General features: G+C 45.3%; 1 protein-coding gene across 1 annotated transcript; it reads right to left on the reverse strand.

The window, feature by feature from the left end:
- Positions 1–322: 322 nt before the first annotated feature.
- LOC121080467 (transmembrane protein 272-like) lies at positions 323–673 on the reverse strand. Its single transcript, XM_040578494.1, has one exon. The coding sequence runs from the start codon at positions 647–649 to the stop codon at positions 323–325; it is 327 nt and encodes a 108-aa protein (XP_040434428.1). The 5' UTR covers positions 650–673.
- Positions 674–21,449: the final 20,776 nt, after the last annotated feature.

Raw genomic sequence — 21,449 nt, forward strand, 5'->3', positions numbered from 1 at the left:
TATGCTGAAACAACATAAGGGGACCTGGGTTTAGAGGAGTTTGCTATCTGCAAGAGCTTACTTCAGATAGAATATCCAAGAGTTAAAAAAGGGGATGTACAAGTTAGCAAGAGTGCACCCTGGCACCCATAGCAGCAATTTTACATTGACTTTGCTGTATTTCAGCTTAGCAATTTCCAGATGGCACTGTATTTTACAATTTTCTCTTGCAGTTGACTATCATACATATATAGTACAACAAAGATGTACACAAGGATGAATTATTGCCTGTCCTTTGTTGTACATGCTTTCCCAAACATCTGAGATTTTATTTATGTGACATTTAGTCTTCCTTGGAAGAGTATCTTTGCCTGGAAAAACAATATATGCAGCAGCTACAAAAAATGAGGAGAAAGAGAACAGTATGGCTAATAACGAGAACACCAAAGGCAAAAATGTACAGGGTTTTGTCACAGTAATCCTGAGGCTGATGGAAAGGTGGGATGAAATTTGGCAGGTACACAGAAAAACCCCAGTAGTTCCCAAGAATGAACCAGAGAAAGAGGAAAAGGCTGAGAGTTAGATGGATGTAGTACTTGTGAGCATTCTGCGTCCAGGGATATTCGTCATCATCATCAATCACAACAGACTTGGAAAGCAACTGCCTCATCCCGGTTGAGTCATACAGCAGGAGAGTCACCTGGAGGCATTGGAGGAGAAAAAGGCAGTAAGTAATGGGCTGCGGAAAGTCTGAAAACCTGGCCATGGCCAGCCTTTGGGCCGAATTAAAATGGGTGTGGGGGGAAAAAAAAAAAAAAAAATCACATGAGAGAAAGCTGAGGACCCACAAATGAGGCAGATCCTGCTGGAAAATAATGCAGTTTTCCCCTACACCAGTGAGATTTAGGCCAGACATTGGGAAAAAAAAAACTTGCCAATGGTAAGAATGGAAAGGTATGAGAACAAATTGTGCAGGGAGATGACAGCAGCTCCCACACTGAAGACTTAAGAACAGATTAAAGGAACTGCTACATGACTTAAGTAGAGTGGTTCCTGCTGTGTAGCGGGTGGATTTCTCTCTCCTGTTTTCCATAGCTATGTAGGTGAATCAGCTTAAATAAAACTATGAAGTATCTATACTTTGACCTAAACCCCAAATAAATTGCTTCAGCTACTCGGAATGATTCTGTCAAGTTTTCTTCAATTAAATGTAATTTTTTCAGATTGCTCCATTCCTGCCTTCAGTCAGAACAAGCAGAGAAATAGGTGGAATACCATGACACTGTGAGGTTGGGAAGGTCTGGCCTACAGGGAAATGCAGTAGGATTCATCAGCAACACTTAGAAGTTTTCTAGTTTACTTTGGGCAATACAAAATATGCAGGTAGACATCACAGTACTCTCCAAACTATCAAGCTGCAACAAGGTCTTTTACCTTCTCACACCAACATACTCTTCATGCCAGTCCCTCTGCTGCCTGCTCCTAGTCTCCCCCCATCCAGAACCTGCTCTTCTCTCTGTTTCTTCCTCAGCTGCTCTCCTTTCCTTGGCTGCCCAACTCCTTAACAGAACCAGCCACAGCTGCACCTTATCTACATCGGCCAACCCACTGCCCCTGAAGCCACCCCACAGCTGTATATTATCAATGATAATTAACCCAGCTTCATTCCTCTACAGGTAGGTAAGTAGGTTGTATATAGAAGCTTTCAAATTTCTGTCCCTAAATGAGTTTCTTAATTTTGGTAGATTTATAGGTGAGATATATAAAGGGTCCAACAAGGATTTGAGCCAAACATTGTGAAACCTATGTTCTTGCTACACCTGAAACACTTGGCCCAGTCCTCAAGACACTAGCTATTGTTATCACAATTCCCATTTTTAGGTTCCTGTGTAAGCCTTCCTGCAGTGAGCTGTGTCTTTGGGAAAGGGACTCTTGGAAACTAACTGAGCAAGAAACTGCCCTGGCCAACCAGCAATAAAATTCAGATGGAGAGGTAAAAAAATGTGGATTTTTGAGTGGCTATGGGGAGTGACATACTGTCTAAGCAGGGGTTCTTAGCTGTGTTCTCTCTAAGTTATATTGTGCTCATTCTTCTCTTTGAAATGAGGTAGAATAGCACCCCTTGTTTTACACTCTTCCTTCTCCATTTGTCAGTGATTAATGGTGAGAACACCAACTAAGGAAAAGCCATTTGGGTATATGTTTGGCTTAGTTCAGATATTAGTCTGGGTGCCCAATTTTCTACAGGCAAGGCTTAGCAAGAGGATCCAGGACATCTCGGGAAGAGGATTCTCTTGTTCTTCCCTGTAAAACTATTCAATTATATGTAAACAATTACATACTTGTTCAGAAAACCAGCTATTTTTCTAGCCCAGGTGTTGGTACCAGTTTGTGAGAAACAGAGATTAAAGTCCCAGCACCAACATAGGCCAAAAAAAATGGTGTTTCCACTGGATGTCTCATATCCAGCTGAGCACTCAGACTGGTAGGCTTGTTCAAATGAGCAGGGCATCTTCTTTTCAGGTGAACGTTTATTTTAGGCAGGCTCATGACACACAGGAGAGATAAACATATCTGGCCAGTGGGTCTGAGTTTTCCACATAGGGACCTGTGGCTGGACTGAAGCTCTGTGCAGCTTGCTAGGGTGGGCTTAACACATAGGCAGCTGTCTGTACTCAAGCTTCACCAAGCCTAGCAGTGGGAATGGTGAGCACTGGTTTTGAGGAAGTCAGAGGAACCTCCCAGGTGATTTATGCATCTCAGCTACATCTTACCAGTTCATGAAAAGTGCATTTAATTCTTATGGATACTGCCTTGCCAAGCTGTGATTGAAACAAATTCTGGCACTTGCTCACATTGTTAATTACTGCTGAATATACATTTATGGAGGAGCATGACATGAATTCAGCAGGCCTTTCTGGATGTTGTAGAATGGTTCGGTTGCTTTGGTGAATGTCTGTAGGTTACCATTGCCTTTTAAAAGACCAAAGGTGATAAAGAAACAGATGAGGAGCCTACAGATCTATGCAGATGTGGGCCAGAATGACTTGCTATTACATGATGTCCATCACTGGACAGTGTTCATTCAAACTTCATCCTATACACATTCTCTGACTTTTTAACTTTCAGAGGTCAAGCAAAAAAACCCAAAACTTCAAGGTCAGTGAAGTCTGATGAACACAACAGAGGGCAGAGCTGAGACAGGTCGAATTTGACTACACTGTGCGATGACACATGAGTTAAGCCAATCAAATTCTGACTAAATGTATTGCCAAACAGTAAAATAGGCAGTCCTGCTGTCAACTGAAGCCAAATTCAAGCCATTATTTGATGTCCGCATTAATATTAACTGACCCACTTACCATCTTATTTAGGGTGAGAAAAACTGACTTTAAACCAGAAATTGCTAAGAAACAGTCAACATTTTTATGTAGGCTTCAACTCACTAGCATTAAAATTTCCTTTTGATTCTGCTCTAATCTTTTCTAAACTATTGTTAAATGAACCTTTGATTATACAGATAAGTCCACTGGTATGATTGAATGGCTAAGCATTTCTCAGTAGAACTCTTAACATAGCAAATTCCTCATAACAAGATTAAGCACTTTCTTTTTTTCTCCATTTACTTATTTACTGACCAAAGGTCCTCAGGAGGAGGATCCATGTCCCAGTGATGTACTGTGGTTTGTTTACCACTGTGAAAGAGTGTAGGGGATGCAGAGACCTGCAGAGGAATATTCTTTCCCACCTTTCAATCCTAGATCAATTTTTTGGGGCTAGAAACATAATGAAAGGGAAACATAGCTACCTCCTGGCTGCAATATGCAGTGCTGTCAAATGGGAGACTGGCAGATTCCCTTTCAAGGGACAGGCTGCCTGCACTGAAACATTAGGCCACAACCCATCAGGTCTACCCTGCCTGCTCTGCCAATGCTGTGCACCAGGAAGGTAGGCTGGGTACCAGCTTGCTGCTGCCCCCATTAGCTATCCAGAACAGCCACTGCTACCAGTACAGATGTTTCCTCCAGCAGCAGCACTTGCTGTTCTTATCCCTTCATGCCCTACCAGTGCCAGTTCCAAAGTTTTTCCTTCAGCTCTGTCCCTTTCCCTTCCTTTCACAGGAACATCACTGGGACAGCAAAAAAAAAGTTTTGCTTAATCCTGCTGAGAAGCCCTAAAGTAGCTCTGCAGTCTGTTGTGACAAGCCTCTAGCAGACAGTTAACACCATCTGCAAAGGGACTGTCAGAAAAAGACAATCCTTTACCCTAGAGTAAATGCAGAGTTATAGCTTTATAGTGATGAGGGTGTGACACGGATATGGGGGTGTCTCTACCTGTCAAGCAGCCACGCTCTGGGTCAGTGAAGATACAGTGAGCACAGTCCACTAGAAGACAGGTAGCTGTGCTTAGAAAACGCTGTGCCTAGATTCATAAACCTTGCTGTGATACAAGGATATATTTCCTCTGGAAGGAAGCTATGCTGCTGCATAGTCATTGCTTCTGGCCAGGTAGGTCATGGGTGGTGGGAGTAAATTGAACTTGTGAGGGACTATGTAGTTTTATAGTATTCCCAAAGCTAGGAGAATAATTTCACTTTTTGTCCAGCCTGTGTGTCTGAAAACAAAGGAAAAGGTTTGGCAGGATTGGAGGACTGCTTGTGGAAATAAGACCCCATTTACCACAGGCATCCATGTTACGTAGTCATTTCCCTCGGTAGAGATGGTAGCACAGATGCTGTGATGTAGGAGAAAGTCACACCACAATGTGTGGGACAATGCTGAATGCTGAACTCATTAGCATCTCACTTGGCTGATGGGTACTTTAGGTGCTGGAACAAGCACAGTCCAATCTCAATAGCTCTCTTCAGTACTGCATGCACATAGCTGTCTGGAGCCATCATTATGTCTTAACTAGCAAGTCAAAGTCTAGTCACACAAAATATTTTTCACACACAAAAGGCACATTACCTTTAAGCTGCCAATCACGCCACCCACCAACAGATATAATGGAATTAGTGGCTGAACTGGTCAATCTTCCAAAAACTTCATTCCTGAACAGCAAAAATGAATGTTTGTTATCTCAAGTGATCAAATAGTGGAACAAGCTGTACAGTGAAAACTAAAGATGTTGTAAGTGAAGTGTAGTGCTTAGATCCAAGACTTTTATCCAGCATTTGTTGAAATGGGGGCTGAATTAAAGGGGGTTTGGATCTCCCATTACAGGAGTGAGGGCCATGAACAAGCAAAAGGCAGGAGAAGGAAGAGAGGCCACAAAGGTAACAACAGCAGTACTGTTGTTCTGGCATTACTGATGGGAGCCATGTACAGAGGTTATTAGCTTCGGCCACTGCATCTTTGTTTAATGAACAACTGACTGAGCTATACTGAGTTATTCCTGCCAGGGTCTCCCCAAGGAAGCAAGTGAACTTGGAATCACTGGTAACATTACAGCTGTAGGTCATGGTCCCTCCTGATGCCTGAGCCATTACATCCTCCATAGCCATGCCCCTGCACCACAGATGTCCTCCCCTCCCTCTGCCCCTGCCTGGTTCCCACCCCTGGTTCTGTGCCCAGCCTCAGGGCACACAGCCTGGGCTTGGGGTATGTGGGACACATCTGGAGGCCGTATTGGACACCTGTGGGCTCCTCAGACTTTACCTTGCTGCCAAGATTTCTCTAAGCGCTTGGCAGTTTCAAATCAGCTCAGGCTGTCCCTGTTTAATCTGAAGACAGAGAAAAGTTTCTTTCTTTTCAGGTAAGAAGGATCCTCATGGGATTTTCAGAAGTGAATTATGAGTATAAATCTCAACCTACCCACTCCTTTTAGGTAGCATGCCAATACTGCTATAGTGCAACCTACTCAGTAGAGTGTGTGACAAGCTCTCTGATAATAAATACAGTAATAAATGAAGTGTTGTGTACATTACCATCAGTCCCAAATGCTGTTTGTTCTATAGTCTGTCAGGTTCCTGATAAAAAGGGATTTTTTTGTATTTTTTTTTTAAATGAGATGTTACCAGCTTCCAAACAGATTCTGCAGTTACTCCAGGATTTATCTGCATGAGCAAGCTGAGCAGCAAAACTCTGGGTGTAAACTCACAGTACTCCCTTTGATGCCCCATGGGAATGATGCTCTGAAGGGGGATGACTCTCAGCAGTCTGAATGTGAGCAATTTTGAGTCGGTTGGCCCAGTCCCAGGACTGATCATGCCCTGCAGCAGATGCAGATGGTAGTGCGCTAGCTCAGCAAGCAGTGTCAGTGTGATGTACAGCAGTGTGGGCACTGGTGGTGAAACAGACTGGAGTGCAAACAGGTAGTGGATATTTTCATCCACATTTTATTCCTTCACAGTATCTGCAGATCTCCTGCAGTATTGATAGGGACTCAGAGAAAAGAAAGGATGCAGTATGTGTGAGTGCTGCAGTGGCAAAGCAAGTCTTGATGGATCTCTCTGGGAAACAGCTCCAGCAAGGTCAAAGTTTTACAGACCAGGGATGAGTCTGCCCATGGCTTTGGTAGCTGCGGATACTGCATGTCTTTCTGGGCTTTTGACTGACAGTCATTGCATCAGATGGAATATGCAGAAAAGACTTGAATGAACTAACTTTGAAGGAGAAGAACTAAATCTGTTCAGCTTGGCTAGCCGACGGCCAAATGAGAGAAAATAACAGCAACGTTGGAGCACTCAGGAATGGACCTGTGAGTGATCCAAAGAGCTATGAAGGTAGAGGCATGAGATGAACTTGAGCAGAAATAAAAATTGTTCTTTCCATGAGGCTAAGTGCCACCAGAAGGAGATATATTGCTGGAATAGTCTTGGGACAAATGGCAGGAATCCCACCCCAGGGTGATTTTAGTTCCTTGACCAAACTAGATACTCAGCAGCTGGAGAATTCAGTGTAAGGAGCAGACATTCCTGTGGAGGTCTCAAGTCCCAGTGCAAAGCCACCTAGGAGGGAGGGGAAGCACAATAAAACCAACTTGCAGACCAAAACCAAGCTCAGGGCCACCTGCTATTTGCTGCGTGCCATCACTGTTTGCTTAGGCAAGGCTGTGTAACTGTGAAGTTGTACTTTGGCACCCAGATGATAGGCTATGTCAGTGACATATCACCTAAAAATTAAGTTCCAGTTTCCTGCACTGACACCAGCTATGCTGCTTTCATCAGAAATGGTATAGAATAGGGAGGTGCCATTAATCTGGGAACCTTCAAGATGGGGAGGATGTAGATGTAGATACAGATGTAGGTGTAGGTTAGGGTTTGGGGATTAAGCAATATTGTAGAGTGTCTTGTCTTAATTTTATGCCATGCCTCTAGCTACTGAACTACAATTATGCCATGGTCTAGGTTATGGATTTGGCCCCTTGTGATTAATTTCCAGATGTACTTCTAAAACAATATTTAAGCATTACATAAAGAGCCACCAGTTTGCTTTGCAATAGACCCAGGGTAGTGGATTAGCCTTCTTTTTTTTTTTTTTTTTTTTTTTTTTGTCAGTTAATTAAAGGCTGCCCTAATGTTCCGAATGTAAATTGCTGTACCACAAATGAAAAGAACTGAGATGATGCTGCACAGGTAGGTTAACTATTCAGAGTCATTTAAATATCAGGAGACCATAGGTACAAATATGGCCCTGTGCTGAAATGCTCTTTGAAAAATAGACACAGGATGATGAGAAAAAGTGAAATTAAGTGTCACTGCACTTCAGGAGGTTTTGCATTTTAATGAACAGAAAATCAATTTTGGATGCACTAGCTGATCCATAGGTAAAGCTGAGCTGATTTTGAACTTAAATGTAATGAAAACCTAAAGATAATGAGTTTCCTGGAACGGTAATTCTGAGCTGCCTTACTCATGGGTAACTTTGTGGGTACCTGAGAGGGTGCTCCTGGTGTAAGAGAGCATAGATGAGGTAGAACTAATCCCTTTCTTTCAAAAAAAATTCAGAAAGATCACTTATTTTCTCTGTAATCATTAAAGTCCTAGTGGCAATTTAATACCAACAGGGAAAGTGAAATTTTGCTTGTAACTGGTAGGAACAAAAATCAGAGAAAATACCACTTTTGCCTTTTGTTATTGTGACATTCACCAATGGGCCCAGATCCCCCACGTATGTCCTCTCTCTGGGGTGTGAGGGAGCTCACACCAGCTGGGTCCCACTCCCAGGGGCTCATCAGGGTGTAATGAGAGTGTTGCATGCTCCACACCCCTCCGTGTTGATCACTCCCCAGCCCTCCTTTCCTCTGGGGCAACGATGAGCACCAACAGGTGAGTTGGAAAACTCCTCTCCTTCCCTGCCTGTGCCAGGTTCCTGTGGGTGGGCCTGGTTTGAATCCAGGCCATCCCACCTGGGTTTGACCAGGGCTGACTGTCCTCCTGGCTTGGTTTTCTCTGAAAAGTTGCAAGGCAGCAAGTTGTTACGGGGCTTAATCATTAATAAAAGGTTGTTCTGAACTTTGAGAGCCTTTCAAGTGAAGCCAAAAGCAGGAATATAAAAGACCCCAAGGTAACAGCCCTAGACCGGCAAATGCAGCAATTACTGTAATATTTCACCCACAGTAAGTGGTCAAGGGGGGTTCTTCTCATATTTGAGTGGAATTGGAAATTGCTATTGCCTAGAAATGAAAGCAAAAGGCACCTGCAACTTGGAGTGAAAAGGAGATGCAGTCAGCAGGAGTAAGCTGCTATAAACCCCTTGGTTTTTAACCTCCTGCCAACAACAGTGCTTCGCTGGTCTTACAAAACCTTACCCCTGTGAGGGTATTTTTCCTGTGCCTCTCCACACAGCTTGCACAGCCCCCAGCCCAGGTCAGCTTTCTGCTGCATTGCTCCTTGGAGAGAAAGAGCCAGCCTACTCACCCAGCCCAGGAGATGTTGGCTTATTACACCCCCTCTGCATCCTCCACCCTGGGTGAGACAAACCAGTTGCTTTAAAACTTGAGTGACCCCAGGCTGTCGTGCCAAAGACCTCCATTCAGATAACATGCTTCCCACCAACAACACAGGGCCACATAGGACGGCTACCCGTACCTGCGGTGGCATTGTGCCAGGGGCCAGGCAAGCAGAAGGAAGAAGACCCTGCTCCAAATATCTCTAGGTGAAGGGAGAGCTATTCCTGACCATACTCCATGCCAGCACACAGGCTGGCAACAGTTTTGCTTTGCAGGAATTGCTTCTGGGGAAGTTTGTTCCTAGGCTGGCTGTGCTGCTTTTTACCAGGTGGTTTTCCCTGAAGAAACTTCTGCTGGACTACCTGTAAGGTACCGCTTCAAACAGGAGACAAATACATTATATTGCTTAGGTTGTCTCCTGCAGCCTATATTTAGGTGCGTGGTGGTGTCTGTGTTTGTTTGAAATTTTACACTGGTCTGCTATAATCCAAATACTGCAGCAGACAGATGCTGTCAGGATAGAGTTCCTATTGTGTGCTCCATCAGCACCCAAAATTGCCTAGGAAACAAAATACCTCAGAAGGGAGGGAAGAAAAGGATACTTTAGTGGAAGATTCAGGTGGGACTTGGTTTCATCTTAATTCTTGTATATACCTGGCTTAGCAACAGAGCTGCTTAAATATGGAAAGGAGATTACTAACAGAACTTACCATTGCTGGCAATTTTAGATATGTACCAGTGGCAAGCTTTCTCGAGGCTGGCAGTCATTGTGAAGAGCCTTTTGGGGGTGTCTGTGGGGATACAGAAATTAATATGGTTATGAGAAGTGTGTTTAACTTACTATCTTGATCAAGAGCCACTCACACACTTAGCAGGCTTTCACTACCCTCAAAAAACTTTAAACATCCCCAAATCCAGACAGCAGCCGTCAGTGGCACACCCAGAGTTTACAGCAGCTTTGGGCTTGCTTGCTAGTGATGCTGGAGCTTTGGGGTCACAGGAAGGCTGGGGGGCAAGTATCTGTGCTGTCTTCCTGAAAACTATAAAAGGTTTTCTCTTGACTTTGATTGGAGGCAGGGCAGGACAAAGTGTATTTAACTGTTATGAGAAAACTCAGCGAAACGGGTAAGGTTCACTGCACAAACCTCAGAAAAAATTATTTAGTGAGCAAAAATGAATTAAAGAGAAGGGGAGGAGAGAGGATGAAAATAGTTTTAAGGTCGAGGAGGATTCTGAAGAGGAACATAGAATAAAAGCTTCAAACCACAGGGAGTCCAGAACAAGATGCCTTTGGTACAAAAGTAGCTGGATTAGAAAGTAGTCCTCTGTAAAGAAGAATTTTTACAAGGTGGGGTGAGGGATGAGCAAGCAGCTAGGCATCCAAGGCCTGAGCTCAGACAGTGCCAGACAGCTAAGTAGCAACAGGCATCAATGAGAGCATGGAAGGTTCACGGTTCACACACACACACACACAGACACACAGACACAGAGACTCACTCACTCACACACTCCGAGCCTCAGCCTCTGCTCAGGGGCACCACAGCTCTACCACCAGTGGCAGCTCTGTGACAGATGAAGGTGTGCGTGGAGGAGGCCAGGATGGGGGAAGCTGCATTTCTGCACATACCTCAAACCAGCCTCTTTAGATTTCCTAATGGTTAAAGAGCAATATTTCAAGCTTAGCCTCATTCTGTTCTGAGATGACATGAAACCCACTCCGGTGGGATTTCTCATGTTGCAATGCTGAGCCCAACCTGGCCCAGAGCCTACTAGGGACCACAAGGCCACCGACATACGCTGAAGATAAAGACAGACTTGTACCATGCAGCTGATATGTGGCCATAGCCCCCTCCATAGCCTGTCCAAGCCCTACCAGCCGTGATTGAGCAGAGCTGGCTGTCTCCCAGGAGCCTGCTTTCTCCTTCGAGCCCAGAAACCCATCACCAGTAGCAGCACAGGACCCTGCGCTGCCATGGGAATGGGATGGGCTTTGCTCCTTGCGTGTTTGCCTTGCAGTTGCTATTTCCTGGCAGTGACGGCAGTAATAGAAGCAGGTCTGGCTTTACCTGTTGGTGAGCAGCCAAGAAAGGAGCAAGGACTGAGGCTTTTCGTGGACATGCCACCAGGTCAGTAACCCACGCTGAGACACTTGTGTGTAGCAGCCAGCCAGCAACATCTATATCCAGATTTCTAGTGTCCACCATCACATCAGGTGTCTCATTAATTTTAGCTTTCCTTCTCCAACCCTCATCTTCGTACTGTGCCACAAACCTCATCTGATGGCTGTTACTGTTGTAATAAGACTTGCAAATCCCAGTGGACATCTCCATCAATACTGGATGATGGACTGGAATAGAGATTACGTACAAGAGCCTCACCTCTGGGGAGCGTATACTGCTCATCCCAGACACCAAATCTTCTTCAGAACAGCAAATACTCTGGCTTTGGGCTGCAGCTGTTGACAAATATTTTAAGGAAGGAAATTAGCATTGTTGCACGCTCAGGGAGAACAGGAAGGAGGAAGGAAAACAAGCAGTTTCCATAACCAAATGACACATTAATTTTAAACTTTAAAACTTTTGGCACAGATTTGTTCCTAGAAAGTGTGAGAACAGGCATGCATTCTGAGTATGCATCTGGCTGCTGACAAATATGTTCTAAATTATGCAGACATCAGTAATATTAGTTCATGACTGGAATTAATTGTATGGCAGTAATTCTTACAAGAAACCATGTTAACAAAACTAATGCCATGTTAAAAGTTAGTTGAATACCGAATTACCTTGTGCAAAATTGCATGTGGCTGGGAATGCTGTATTTCCATAAGCAGAGGGTAAAACGTACGTTTTGTCTAAGTGCAGTTATTTTTTTACAGTAAAGGAAAAAAGACAAACTGAAGGAGGACTCGGTTTCTGGGGGCATGTCACCACCTAGTGATGGAGCCCAGAAATGACTGTGACTCAGAGCTCTGTGTGTGCAGTTTTAACAGGTGAGATAACGCAAGCAAATTCATGATGGCTGCACACAAAACGTATTCATACAAGGACACAACACACATAACCGCCAGGCAATGGTTTCAGTCCTTCCACAGACATTGGCTTTGACTCCTACAGGACTAACAAATCCCTCAGAGAAGTCATTATGTTTGCTGGATAAATAGGTGTTGCCCTTTTCCCCCAGCCCTTCTGCAGTGATTTTGCAGAAGTTGCTGTGGGTGTTAAAGATTAATATCTTCCTGTGTGACAATGCATGAGGGTGCTAAAGTGCAATTCAGCAGCCAGATAGCAACAAAACTGTTCCCCAGCTGAAATGGGAAATGATCGCTGAAACTGTCAGGAGACTGCAAGTAGTGCAGCATGAAGCCTGGTGGCATGCAAAGGCAGGGCAGGTGTCCTGCCTCACAGTGCCTGCTCCTGGTTTGCTGGTGAGTTGGGAAAGTCACATCCAAAACAGAAAACTCAGCCACAACTAGGAAAAAAGTTAAAGACCAAAGCCAGCTTCTGGATCTCCTCCAATTAGTCCTTCCCTAGGGTCATTTCCCGGGGGAAGAGACCATCTCATGGGTTACAACAGCCAGCAGGGGGGGACAAGTTTCTGACCCCCTTGCAGAAAGCTGGGGCCTCTCCACAGAGCCACTTTTCGGGGTGGCAGGTTGCAACCCAGCCACAGCAGAGCCACAGGACCTCTGCCTCCCCCAGCCTGTGCAGCACTTCCCCCTTTTAGTGCCCTCTCCCACCAGTGGCCGGTGGCCAGGTTTGCCCCAAGAGCGCTGGTGCTGCCTGCCTGGCACTCATGTTGTGTCCCACATTGCTGCCTTCTGTTGCAACTCGGTTCCTTGTCCCTGACAAGCAGCGGTGGCACAGACCCTCCATCCCGGTTCCTTTGTTATTTCAGCCGGGTTTAGCTTTGAACTATTTTTCTGGTCATTATTCTCACCCTAAGTATTTAGGTAAGATGAGTCAAAAGAAGAGGAGTGCTGACCGACTGGTGCATCCTTGACCCACGGCAAAGCCAAGAGGCAGCTTCACACTGGCCCCACCATACATCAGCCCAGCCAAGAGACATCGCCACGCTTGTCCTACAGCGTTCAGCCTTCTCAAACCGCACTCTGCCCTCTTCCAGTTCCAGTTGCCCCACTCTGCATGGATGAACATGGCAGGCAGAGTCGCTGGGGCTTCCTAAGACCCTGGTTCCCACTCAACAGCTCCCAGCTGCTGGGGGGTCCTGCTGCGACATGGTAGGTGCACATGGGCCAGCAAGCCCCTCCAGAGCAAGGTCTCTTCTAAAAGACTACTAGAGGGAATGGTTTCTTTTATTTTTCTAAAATATTCAGAACAAAGGTCTTTTCCAGAGCCAGTTTCTTCCTAACAAACCACCAAGCCCCACACTGGCTTTTATCCCGGCACATTGCCTGCTTCCCAGCAAATCCCTCTTACCTGAGAGTGCTGTGGGTGCCAAATCTGTTCACCTGCACCTGTGGGAGACCGGGCAGAGGAACCACAAAATGCAGCCTTCAGTGAAAGCCGGCTGGAAAAGTCCTTTCCAATGGGACCCCAAAGCCTTGCTCAGTTCCCCAAGACCCTGCTCGTGGGCAATGAGTCGCAGTGGGGGGGCTCAGCTGCTTTTATTCCTGCTGGCTGCCTGCTCACACACCTCTCGGCAGCAGCACCGTGGGAGCTGTGGGATGCAGGAGCGCTTGCTGACAGAGCCCATCCTCATTAGTTTCCCCACTCCCACAGCTGGCTAGAGCCACAGCCCACCCTGTGCCATTTCAGGGTGTCAGCAGGGGGAAGCAAAGAACCCCACACATCTGTGACTGTACTGGAGGGGAAAAAAAGAAATGTCTTTCTCAGTCTTTTATTCTAAAAAAAAATAATTTGTTTATTCAGAAATCAGTAGTGAGTGGTAAGTACTTGGTTCATTCTTCGTGCAGTTCCCCCTCTTCCTATTGGCACAGCTGATAGAGCTCTTCACAAACTGCCACATACATAACTTTAACCATTGGCTAGTTTACTTGTCTTATGTCACCGTGGCAGAGGTCTATTTGTTAGGTGGTTACTTGCTAGGTCACCTTCCCATCAGCTGGTGGTAGTTTCATATCTCAGGTCTAATTATAGGTGTGGCATCATTTTCTGGAAAGCCCCTGTTTCTGTACAAGAGAAAGTGGGTTTGAAGGAGAGCACCTCTGCAAGGGGGAGTAACTGCATTAATAAAGATTAACATGTATTTTGAATCCTTTTGGAAAGGCCCCACAAAGAAAGAAAAGGTTACCTGCTGCATTAGTCATTGGCAGGGAGCTGACAAAGTGCCTCCTCCTGATCAGGAAGAACAATTCTGCCTTCAGCTGTCAGGTTTGCACAGTTCATCACCAATATCATTCCCAGTGTTAAAGGCCTTGCATTAAGAAAAGGACATCCGCACTGGGGTCAGCCAAGGGAAGGAAAATGATGGTGTTTGATGGCTAACTTTGCATGCCACTGGGTCAGCAACTGTAAAGCAAGGTAATTTCAGAGAGAAAAAGAGGAATTTTGCTAGTGTATCTTCAGGTCCAAGGCTGGAAGCCTGGAAAGTTTTGGTTAGGTGAGTTTGGGAGCAAAACAAAGGGTGAGAGAGACTAAGGCTTTTTTACTCATTGCATTTAAGCAGGGGTTTATTTAAGCACTTAAACAGGGAACCCAGCTCCTCTGTATCGTCAATGAAGAGAGCGAGGAGATGCCTCTGAAAGACTCTGATGCTCTCCACTGGTGCTGGAAGAGACACAGCAGGAAGGGACTGAGACATGCCAGCTGAGAGGCCACACCCGACAACCTGGCCTTATGTGGTCCTGGTTCTTCTTTGCTACAGTGTAAAAAAGCTCCTCCTTCCAGCAGAGAAAGCCACTCTTCCCATGATTGTTCCCAGGCCAGCAAGTATTTCAGTTATCTCTAATGCCACTGCCTTCTTTTGGGGTGCTTTTTCTCGCCCTCTGCAAAGCTCTGAGGCAAGTTTGGGGTTGCCTGTGACTGCTGAGGTTGTACCAGGGTGGTCACACGTTGCAACTTGTGGCCTTCTGGCTTGTGTGCTGATCTTGTGACTGCGGTTGTCACTGGGCTGAGCTGAGCAAAGGAACTCTGATGCTGCCACCAAAAGCACAAGCCAGGGCAGTGTCCTCAAACACCAGCTCCTTCTCAGACTAAAAGGGCCTTTTACATCCCCCCATAACACACTTAGGGTTCTTCCACCAGGCGCCTTTTTGGAAGCAGTTACTCTTCACCATGGGTTTTCCTGGCTACTTCATGGTTAGTATGGAGAGGGAAAGGGCCCTGTAGAGATGCTGTCTATCCTGTTCAATTTGTGTTTATTTTCACCCTCTGTATAGGGTGAGTACTTTTGCCACAGGGCTTTCTCCTAACTTGATGACTCAGAAGTCAAAATCAACATGAAAACCGTCTGTCATCTACTACGTTATTTGTTTCTTTTCAAATTGGAAAAGCCTGACTGTTTTCTTAAATGCTGCACATAATCAGGAATGGTACCTTTTCTTGTATAAATTATCCTTGTGTATTGGAATATAAACAGCCCATGGGAAAGAAATTCAGTGTAGATTTCATTTCTTCTGTTGTTCAAGGCAAAAATAGTGTACTTATCTGCTGAGAAATACTCTGCTTACACAGGGGAAACCGATCATCAATACCGACTTACCAGCATTTTAATGATAGCCTGTAGGGATCCCAGAAATTATAACATTCAATCATCACAAGAAGATCATGGCAAAAAAATGATGTAGACCAAGAGTCCCTGTGGTGAGTGCAGCTGGTGACACTTCAGTGTACCATTAAACTGCTTGATTCTGGTGATTCTAAAGGAAAATTTTAAGCACCCTTAGGAAGATATGGGGACTAGAAGTGCAGCAAGTCACTTCATACCCAGTCCAAAGTCCCCTGGGCTGTGAGACCCAGGAGGTGGCCGCCTCCATCTCCTGGGACAGTCTTGAAGCTGCAGAACTCAGTGCAGGGCAGACACTGTGAAGCGCTTGAGCCTGCTGACACACACAAGATCAGACCAGGCGCTTTCTTCTCACCTGCATCACCAAGAAGATGTTTTTGTAGGGCTGTCACAATAAATTACATTGCTGCACGAAGCCTGCTGCTGTGGATGTTTCAATTCCTCAGCTTCTTCCTACAAGGCTGTCTTGCAGAAGGGAGGTTTATATGCCACGGCAGTTTACTTGGCCAGTGCCCAAGAGGCAAGGCAGAAAATCAGACTGTCTGCTTCACACTTCTCCTTACTCAGGAAAGTTGATCATAATCTAATCTAGGTCTAAGGAACAGACAGACAAAGGAGAAAAGGTGATGGATAACCTATGGGGAGAGCAACTTTATTGAAGTCTAGTAAGGGATAACTGTGTTGCAGCTTTCCCTCGGTTGGGTTACTTATGGGGTCTCTTTTTTCTGTGTTAAATATGCAACATGCAAGCAGAGCAGGACAACATTGGCCTTGTTTCTGTAGGAAAGGAGATGAGGGGACACAAATGTACCAGCTGTGGCTGAGGATGCCTGCAAGTCTCCAGCTCCAGGTGCTGGGGAATATTCCTGGGAAAGTAACAGGAGATGTTCCTTTAGTCTGTAGCCACTGTCCAAGGCAGGGTAACGAGCTAGATGTTCTCACCTCATTTGCTTGTGTCCCTGAATCTTCAATTACTCTATCAAGTTCAATCAAAATCAGCAAATAGATTCACAAGTTATTAGGAGGCACAACCAGTCAGTAAGACCCAAGGCAACAAAACACACACAGTGTGTTTCCATAGGAAGCCAGGCTAAAATGAAACACCGGTGTTTGAAAAATTACTAATGAAATTACTTCCTTAGGGAAGTTTGCTGATTTCCTACAGGGAAAAAAAAATTTTTGTTTTTATTGAATGGCAATCATCAGAGATTGTCTCCCACTGGTAATTCAGGAGATGAACCTATGCGTTGTTCTGTGTAAAGGAAATTTTCCTTGAAATAATAAGTATGTTTATTTCTAAAAAAACAGTCCTCTGTTCCCCTGCCTACCCACCAAAGTAACGAATTGCACAAATTAATGTGAGCAAAATTTACCCATAAGCCCACAATCTTAGCCAGGAAATTCTAGTGCTCTTGAAACTTGCAATAAGAGAAAGTGGAATTACTAAAAGTATAAAAGCCAAAGCCCCTTTTGAGGTCCATGTATTCTTAGTTTATGCCACTACAGAGTGTGCTAGACAAATGTGTAGAGTTTGTAAAATCCTTTGGGAATCCCAAATGAAGTGGGGAAAAAATGATTAGCTCCTCACACAAGGGCATAATAAAACTACTGAACATTTCTATCTTAATTGTGCTTCGTGCTAGAGTATAACAGAAAGTTATCACAGCTGAATAAAATGCTAAACTCTCCTAACAGGCAAATGCCTTCTTTAATGTAATAGCAGGAATAAACATCTCACTTCTGAAATATAGTTGACAAAAAAAAAAAAAAGGCTAATAACTCATAAAGGTTTTACATACAATGAAAAAAAAAGTCAAAGCCTGTAAAGTTGCTATGCATGAAATATGATAATCTAAATCAGCAGTTTAATTTGCATTTCTGCAAATCAGAGCTAATATTCCCATTGCATACAGCCATAATAAAATGTAGTTGTTTCACTGACAATAGAAGAAAACATTGTTCATTTTCATTTGTTTTTATTTCATTTTCTCATTCATGAAATATTCCTTTTGCTACCTGTCAGTGCATTTGTCCTCCTTAGTTGGAGAACAGCAAACCATACTTGACACAGTATCTGTTCAACAGAACTGAAAATACTAAACCTCTGAAAGTGAGGACCCCAGTCTCTACTTGTAGCCTTAACTCATGGGGAAATAAAACCATATGTTTACTGTAGAGTAATTATAGTGAACGACAACGAGAAAAGTTGCTGGGGGATTTCAAAACAGGAATACCACAGACTGCACATGAGTTGGGATGGAGTTCAGTGCAGCGCTGGGATGGATGGAGTTAGAAGCCTCAGTGGAGCTGTCTACACATGAACTTCCATTAGGGTCTGGGAAGAGTGATGGCTTGATCTAGTTCCTAAATGCATCCCACTTAGGGATATCCTGCCTGGGCCCCAGCCACCAGACCAGAAGGGTATGAGTCTCGTGGATGTCCCGTCTCATACCTGCCAGCTCTGGACAGATGTCTTGGGTAATCGAGGGCACCTCCAACAGTTCTACAGGACTATATGTATCTGAACAGTTCTTGCACTGGCTAGGTCTGTGCTGTGACGTTGGGCTGGGTACCTACATCGTGTGTAGATGCCTGTATCACTGACAGCCTCATTTAGTTATCTGCAGCCTGGATCCCAATGCCACCCCTGTGGTCTGTGCAGGCAGGAAAGGCAGGAGTTGGTTAAATTTGTGTTTCTTTTGCTTGCATGGCTGTGTCAGGGACAGGGTGCTGGGCCCCCCCATGCAAGGGAGAAATAACCCTCCCCTCTGTGCCTAGGTACATATGTATATTTAGGTAATGCATTCAAATCTCTGCTTTGGGAGATGAAATCTTGACTTGTGTAGCCCCTCCAAGCCCCATAAGATAGGACTCACCCCACTGTCTCCTGGTCCCCATCACCTGCCCACAAGGTTTGGTCCCAGGCTGCAGATGAGAGGTTTGAAGTGGGAGCCTAGGCTTGTGGAATGCTTGTGGAAAAGGTGCTTCAGCAGCAGCCAGCCCTACAGCTTCTCACAGCCCTGTGTTTCCATGCACAGAGCGTTGCCTCATGGCTGGAGAAGGCATCAACTCAGGACCTAAGCCCTTTGTAAAGAAAACACCTTCTTCAACAATGCCTTTTCCTTCTAGGCCAGTTTCTATTTGAGCAAGAGCCCAAGGGGATTCCCTGGGGACCCAGAGATCTTCCTCTACAAAGAGGAGGTAATAGCAGCTCTCCAGGCAGCTAATGCAGTATTGTCATGGCATAACAAACTCAACATTTGGGGCTCCCTTTGGGTCTGTTAAAGAGCTCTCTGTATCCTGGGCTTCAGGTGCCACAAGATACAATTTTAGATGTAGCTGCAGCAGATGAAAGCTGTGTTAGGAGCCAGCTCATCTCAGAGGTACAGTACCTCCAGCCTCTGGCAGATAGCTGACCAGGCAGACTCACCCGTGCAAACAATCCATTTTGGGTGAAATGCTAGGCCTGTCATTGCTTGTCCTGCTGAGGATCTGTTTCAGGGGTGTGGTGGCATATAGGCCCAATTTTAATTTTTAATGTCCTGAGGGGTTTGTGAGATGTGACATTATTTGTTTGGGCTGCACAAGTATCTCAGGCCTCACCAGATGGCACTACGCTCACAGGCTGACTCTGGACGGCACAGGGGAGGACAAGGTGTCCAAGCAGGAGGTGCAGAGGTGCTCTAGGCACACCAGCAAGTTCCCAGTACCTGGCTGGAAAGCTGCAGCTCCTGGTGCACAACCATAGCATGCTGTAAATAAGGCTCCACTCAAAAGTGGGGGAAGATGTTGAAACTAAGTCGCATTCCCTTGCATGTGGGGTAGACTCCAAGTGTCTCCAGCACAGCTCTTGGGGGGAAGCACCATGTCCTGTGCATTGAGCACACCAGACAGCAACCCCATTCACAAGGTGTCTCCTGTTTTCTTACTCTCTCATTGGGGCAGCACTTCCAGAAGTCCTCTTTGGCTGAAATGAGCGGTAAGGCTCACACAGGTTAGCACGTGAGGAGCAGTGGCTTAGTGCTTTCAGAGCGGGACCTGCCACAGAGCTTTGCTCATGGCCATGTCCCATGGGGTTAACGGGTACAGAGAGGCCTGGACAGAGGTCTCTGCACAGGGGACAGTCCTTGACCCTCTGTTGCATGCACCATCGGGAGATCACCTGTCCTGCACCACAGTGACCAGCTCTCCAGCACATGGCCAGCTGGCTACAACTGTGCTGTAGCTGCCTGGCTGCAAAGGTGTATTCAGCAAGGCCATGGTTGTAACCAGCCACATCCAGATGCCCTCTGAGAGAATTAGGAAATCAGGGGAAGGCTGAGCAGGCTGGGATAGGACTAAGCAAATACCGTGCTGAGGAGTCACAACGATGCCAAAACACCAGTACTCATCTGATGTCAGATGGTTGAGTACTCACCCACCCCTCACTGCCCCAGCCCTTTGCACAGTTCCCCTCTGCAACAAGTTTATTCACAGGCTTCATTCTCACTCCCCCATTATTGCAGCACTCTCCAAACTATCAAGCTGCAACAAGGTCTTTTACCACCTCATACCAACATACTCTTCATGCCAGTCCCTCTGCTGCCTTCTCCTAGTCTCTCCTCATCCAGGGCATACTCACTCTTTCTCTCCCTCCTCTCTGCTTCTTCCTCAGCTGCTCTCCCTTCATTGGCTGCCCAACCACTTAACAGAACCAGCCACAGCTGCACCTTATCTACATCAGGCAACCCCCTGTCACTGAAGCCACCCCACAGCTGTATTTTATCAATGTTAATTAACCCAGCTTCATCCCTCTACACCAAATGGCACAAACTGAGCAACTATCTCAAAAGTTGAAATTCTCAGGAAGAAGAAATCAATCATTTTAAAATTCAGCAGTATCCTTAGTTTGTATGGAGAAATAAAGAGTGTGGAGAAGGAGCAGAAGAGATGGGGACATGAAGCAGAAGTGTTTGATGTGTTGCTGTTAACACTGTGCTGTTCTGCTCTGTATCTGCTTGTGGTTTGTTCTTTGTTTTGGTTTGAGAATAAGTAGAAGACTGAAACAACTAAGGTGTCTTGGTCCCTTCTTATTCACAAGCAGAAAGGGGAAGAACAGCAAAGAACTTATTTGACATACATGTTGGAGACTAAAAGTAACACAAAGCTGGTTTTAAGGGATACCAGGTTTGATACAGGCTTTGAATAAGGTCCAACAGGAGCCCGGCACAGAAAAATTATTTCAGTGTGTTTTTGCTCTGAGGTAGAATAGAACCAGATTATTCAGTATTTTCTACCAGCCTTCAAAAAGAGTGTGCATATTGGGCCTGAAGTGATGACTTGCAGTAAACTGTATGCGCCATGCCATTTCTTTGAACTACAGTTGGGGTCACAGGACCCTCAGATCTCTAAGACCAGGACTAAGCAAACAGTGAGAATTAGCTAAGAATAATTTAGGACTAGAGTTTCTATCACCTGTAGACAAATTAGCTAAGAAAGCATGTCACAATAGGAGTCACAATGTCTCAGGGGTAGGAAAGGTGCACCAAAGATGGAGTGTGACACTTCTGTTGGCTGTACTTAGCTCTATGTAGTAGGGAGATGTGAGCATTAATTGAAAGAAAAAGTCTTTGTCCTTTTTGGGGTCTGCTCAGCTCAAACTCTGCCTGGGTGTAACAGGTACCCATCTGACCCCAGCCTAAAGCATAGAAAAATTATGGTTTGTTGTTTGGGTTTTTTTAAAAAAAACACTTACCATTCTGTGCGTTCACCTTTGAGGTGTTACAGCGGAGCAACTGCTTTGGAAGATATTCAAAGGGACAGTCCCTTCTGGTTGGTCACTGTCTGCAGCCACAGGTCATTTCAGTGATCTTTTCCTTCAGTACACTGACTAC

The sequence above is a fragment of the Falco naumanni genome, chromosome W (genome assembly GCF_017639655.2).
Source record: "Falco naumanni isolate bFalNau1 chromosome W, bFalNau1.pat, whole genome shotgun sequence".
In the NCBI taxonomy this organism is placed as follows: domain Eukaryota; kingdom Metazoa; phylum Chordata; class Aves; order Falconiformes; family Falconidae; genus Falco; species Falco naumanni.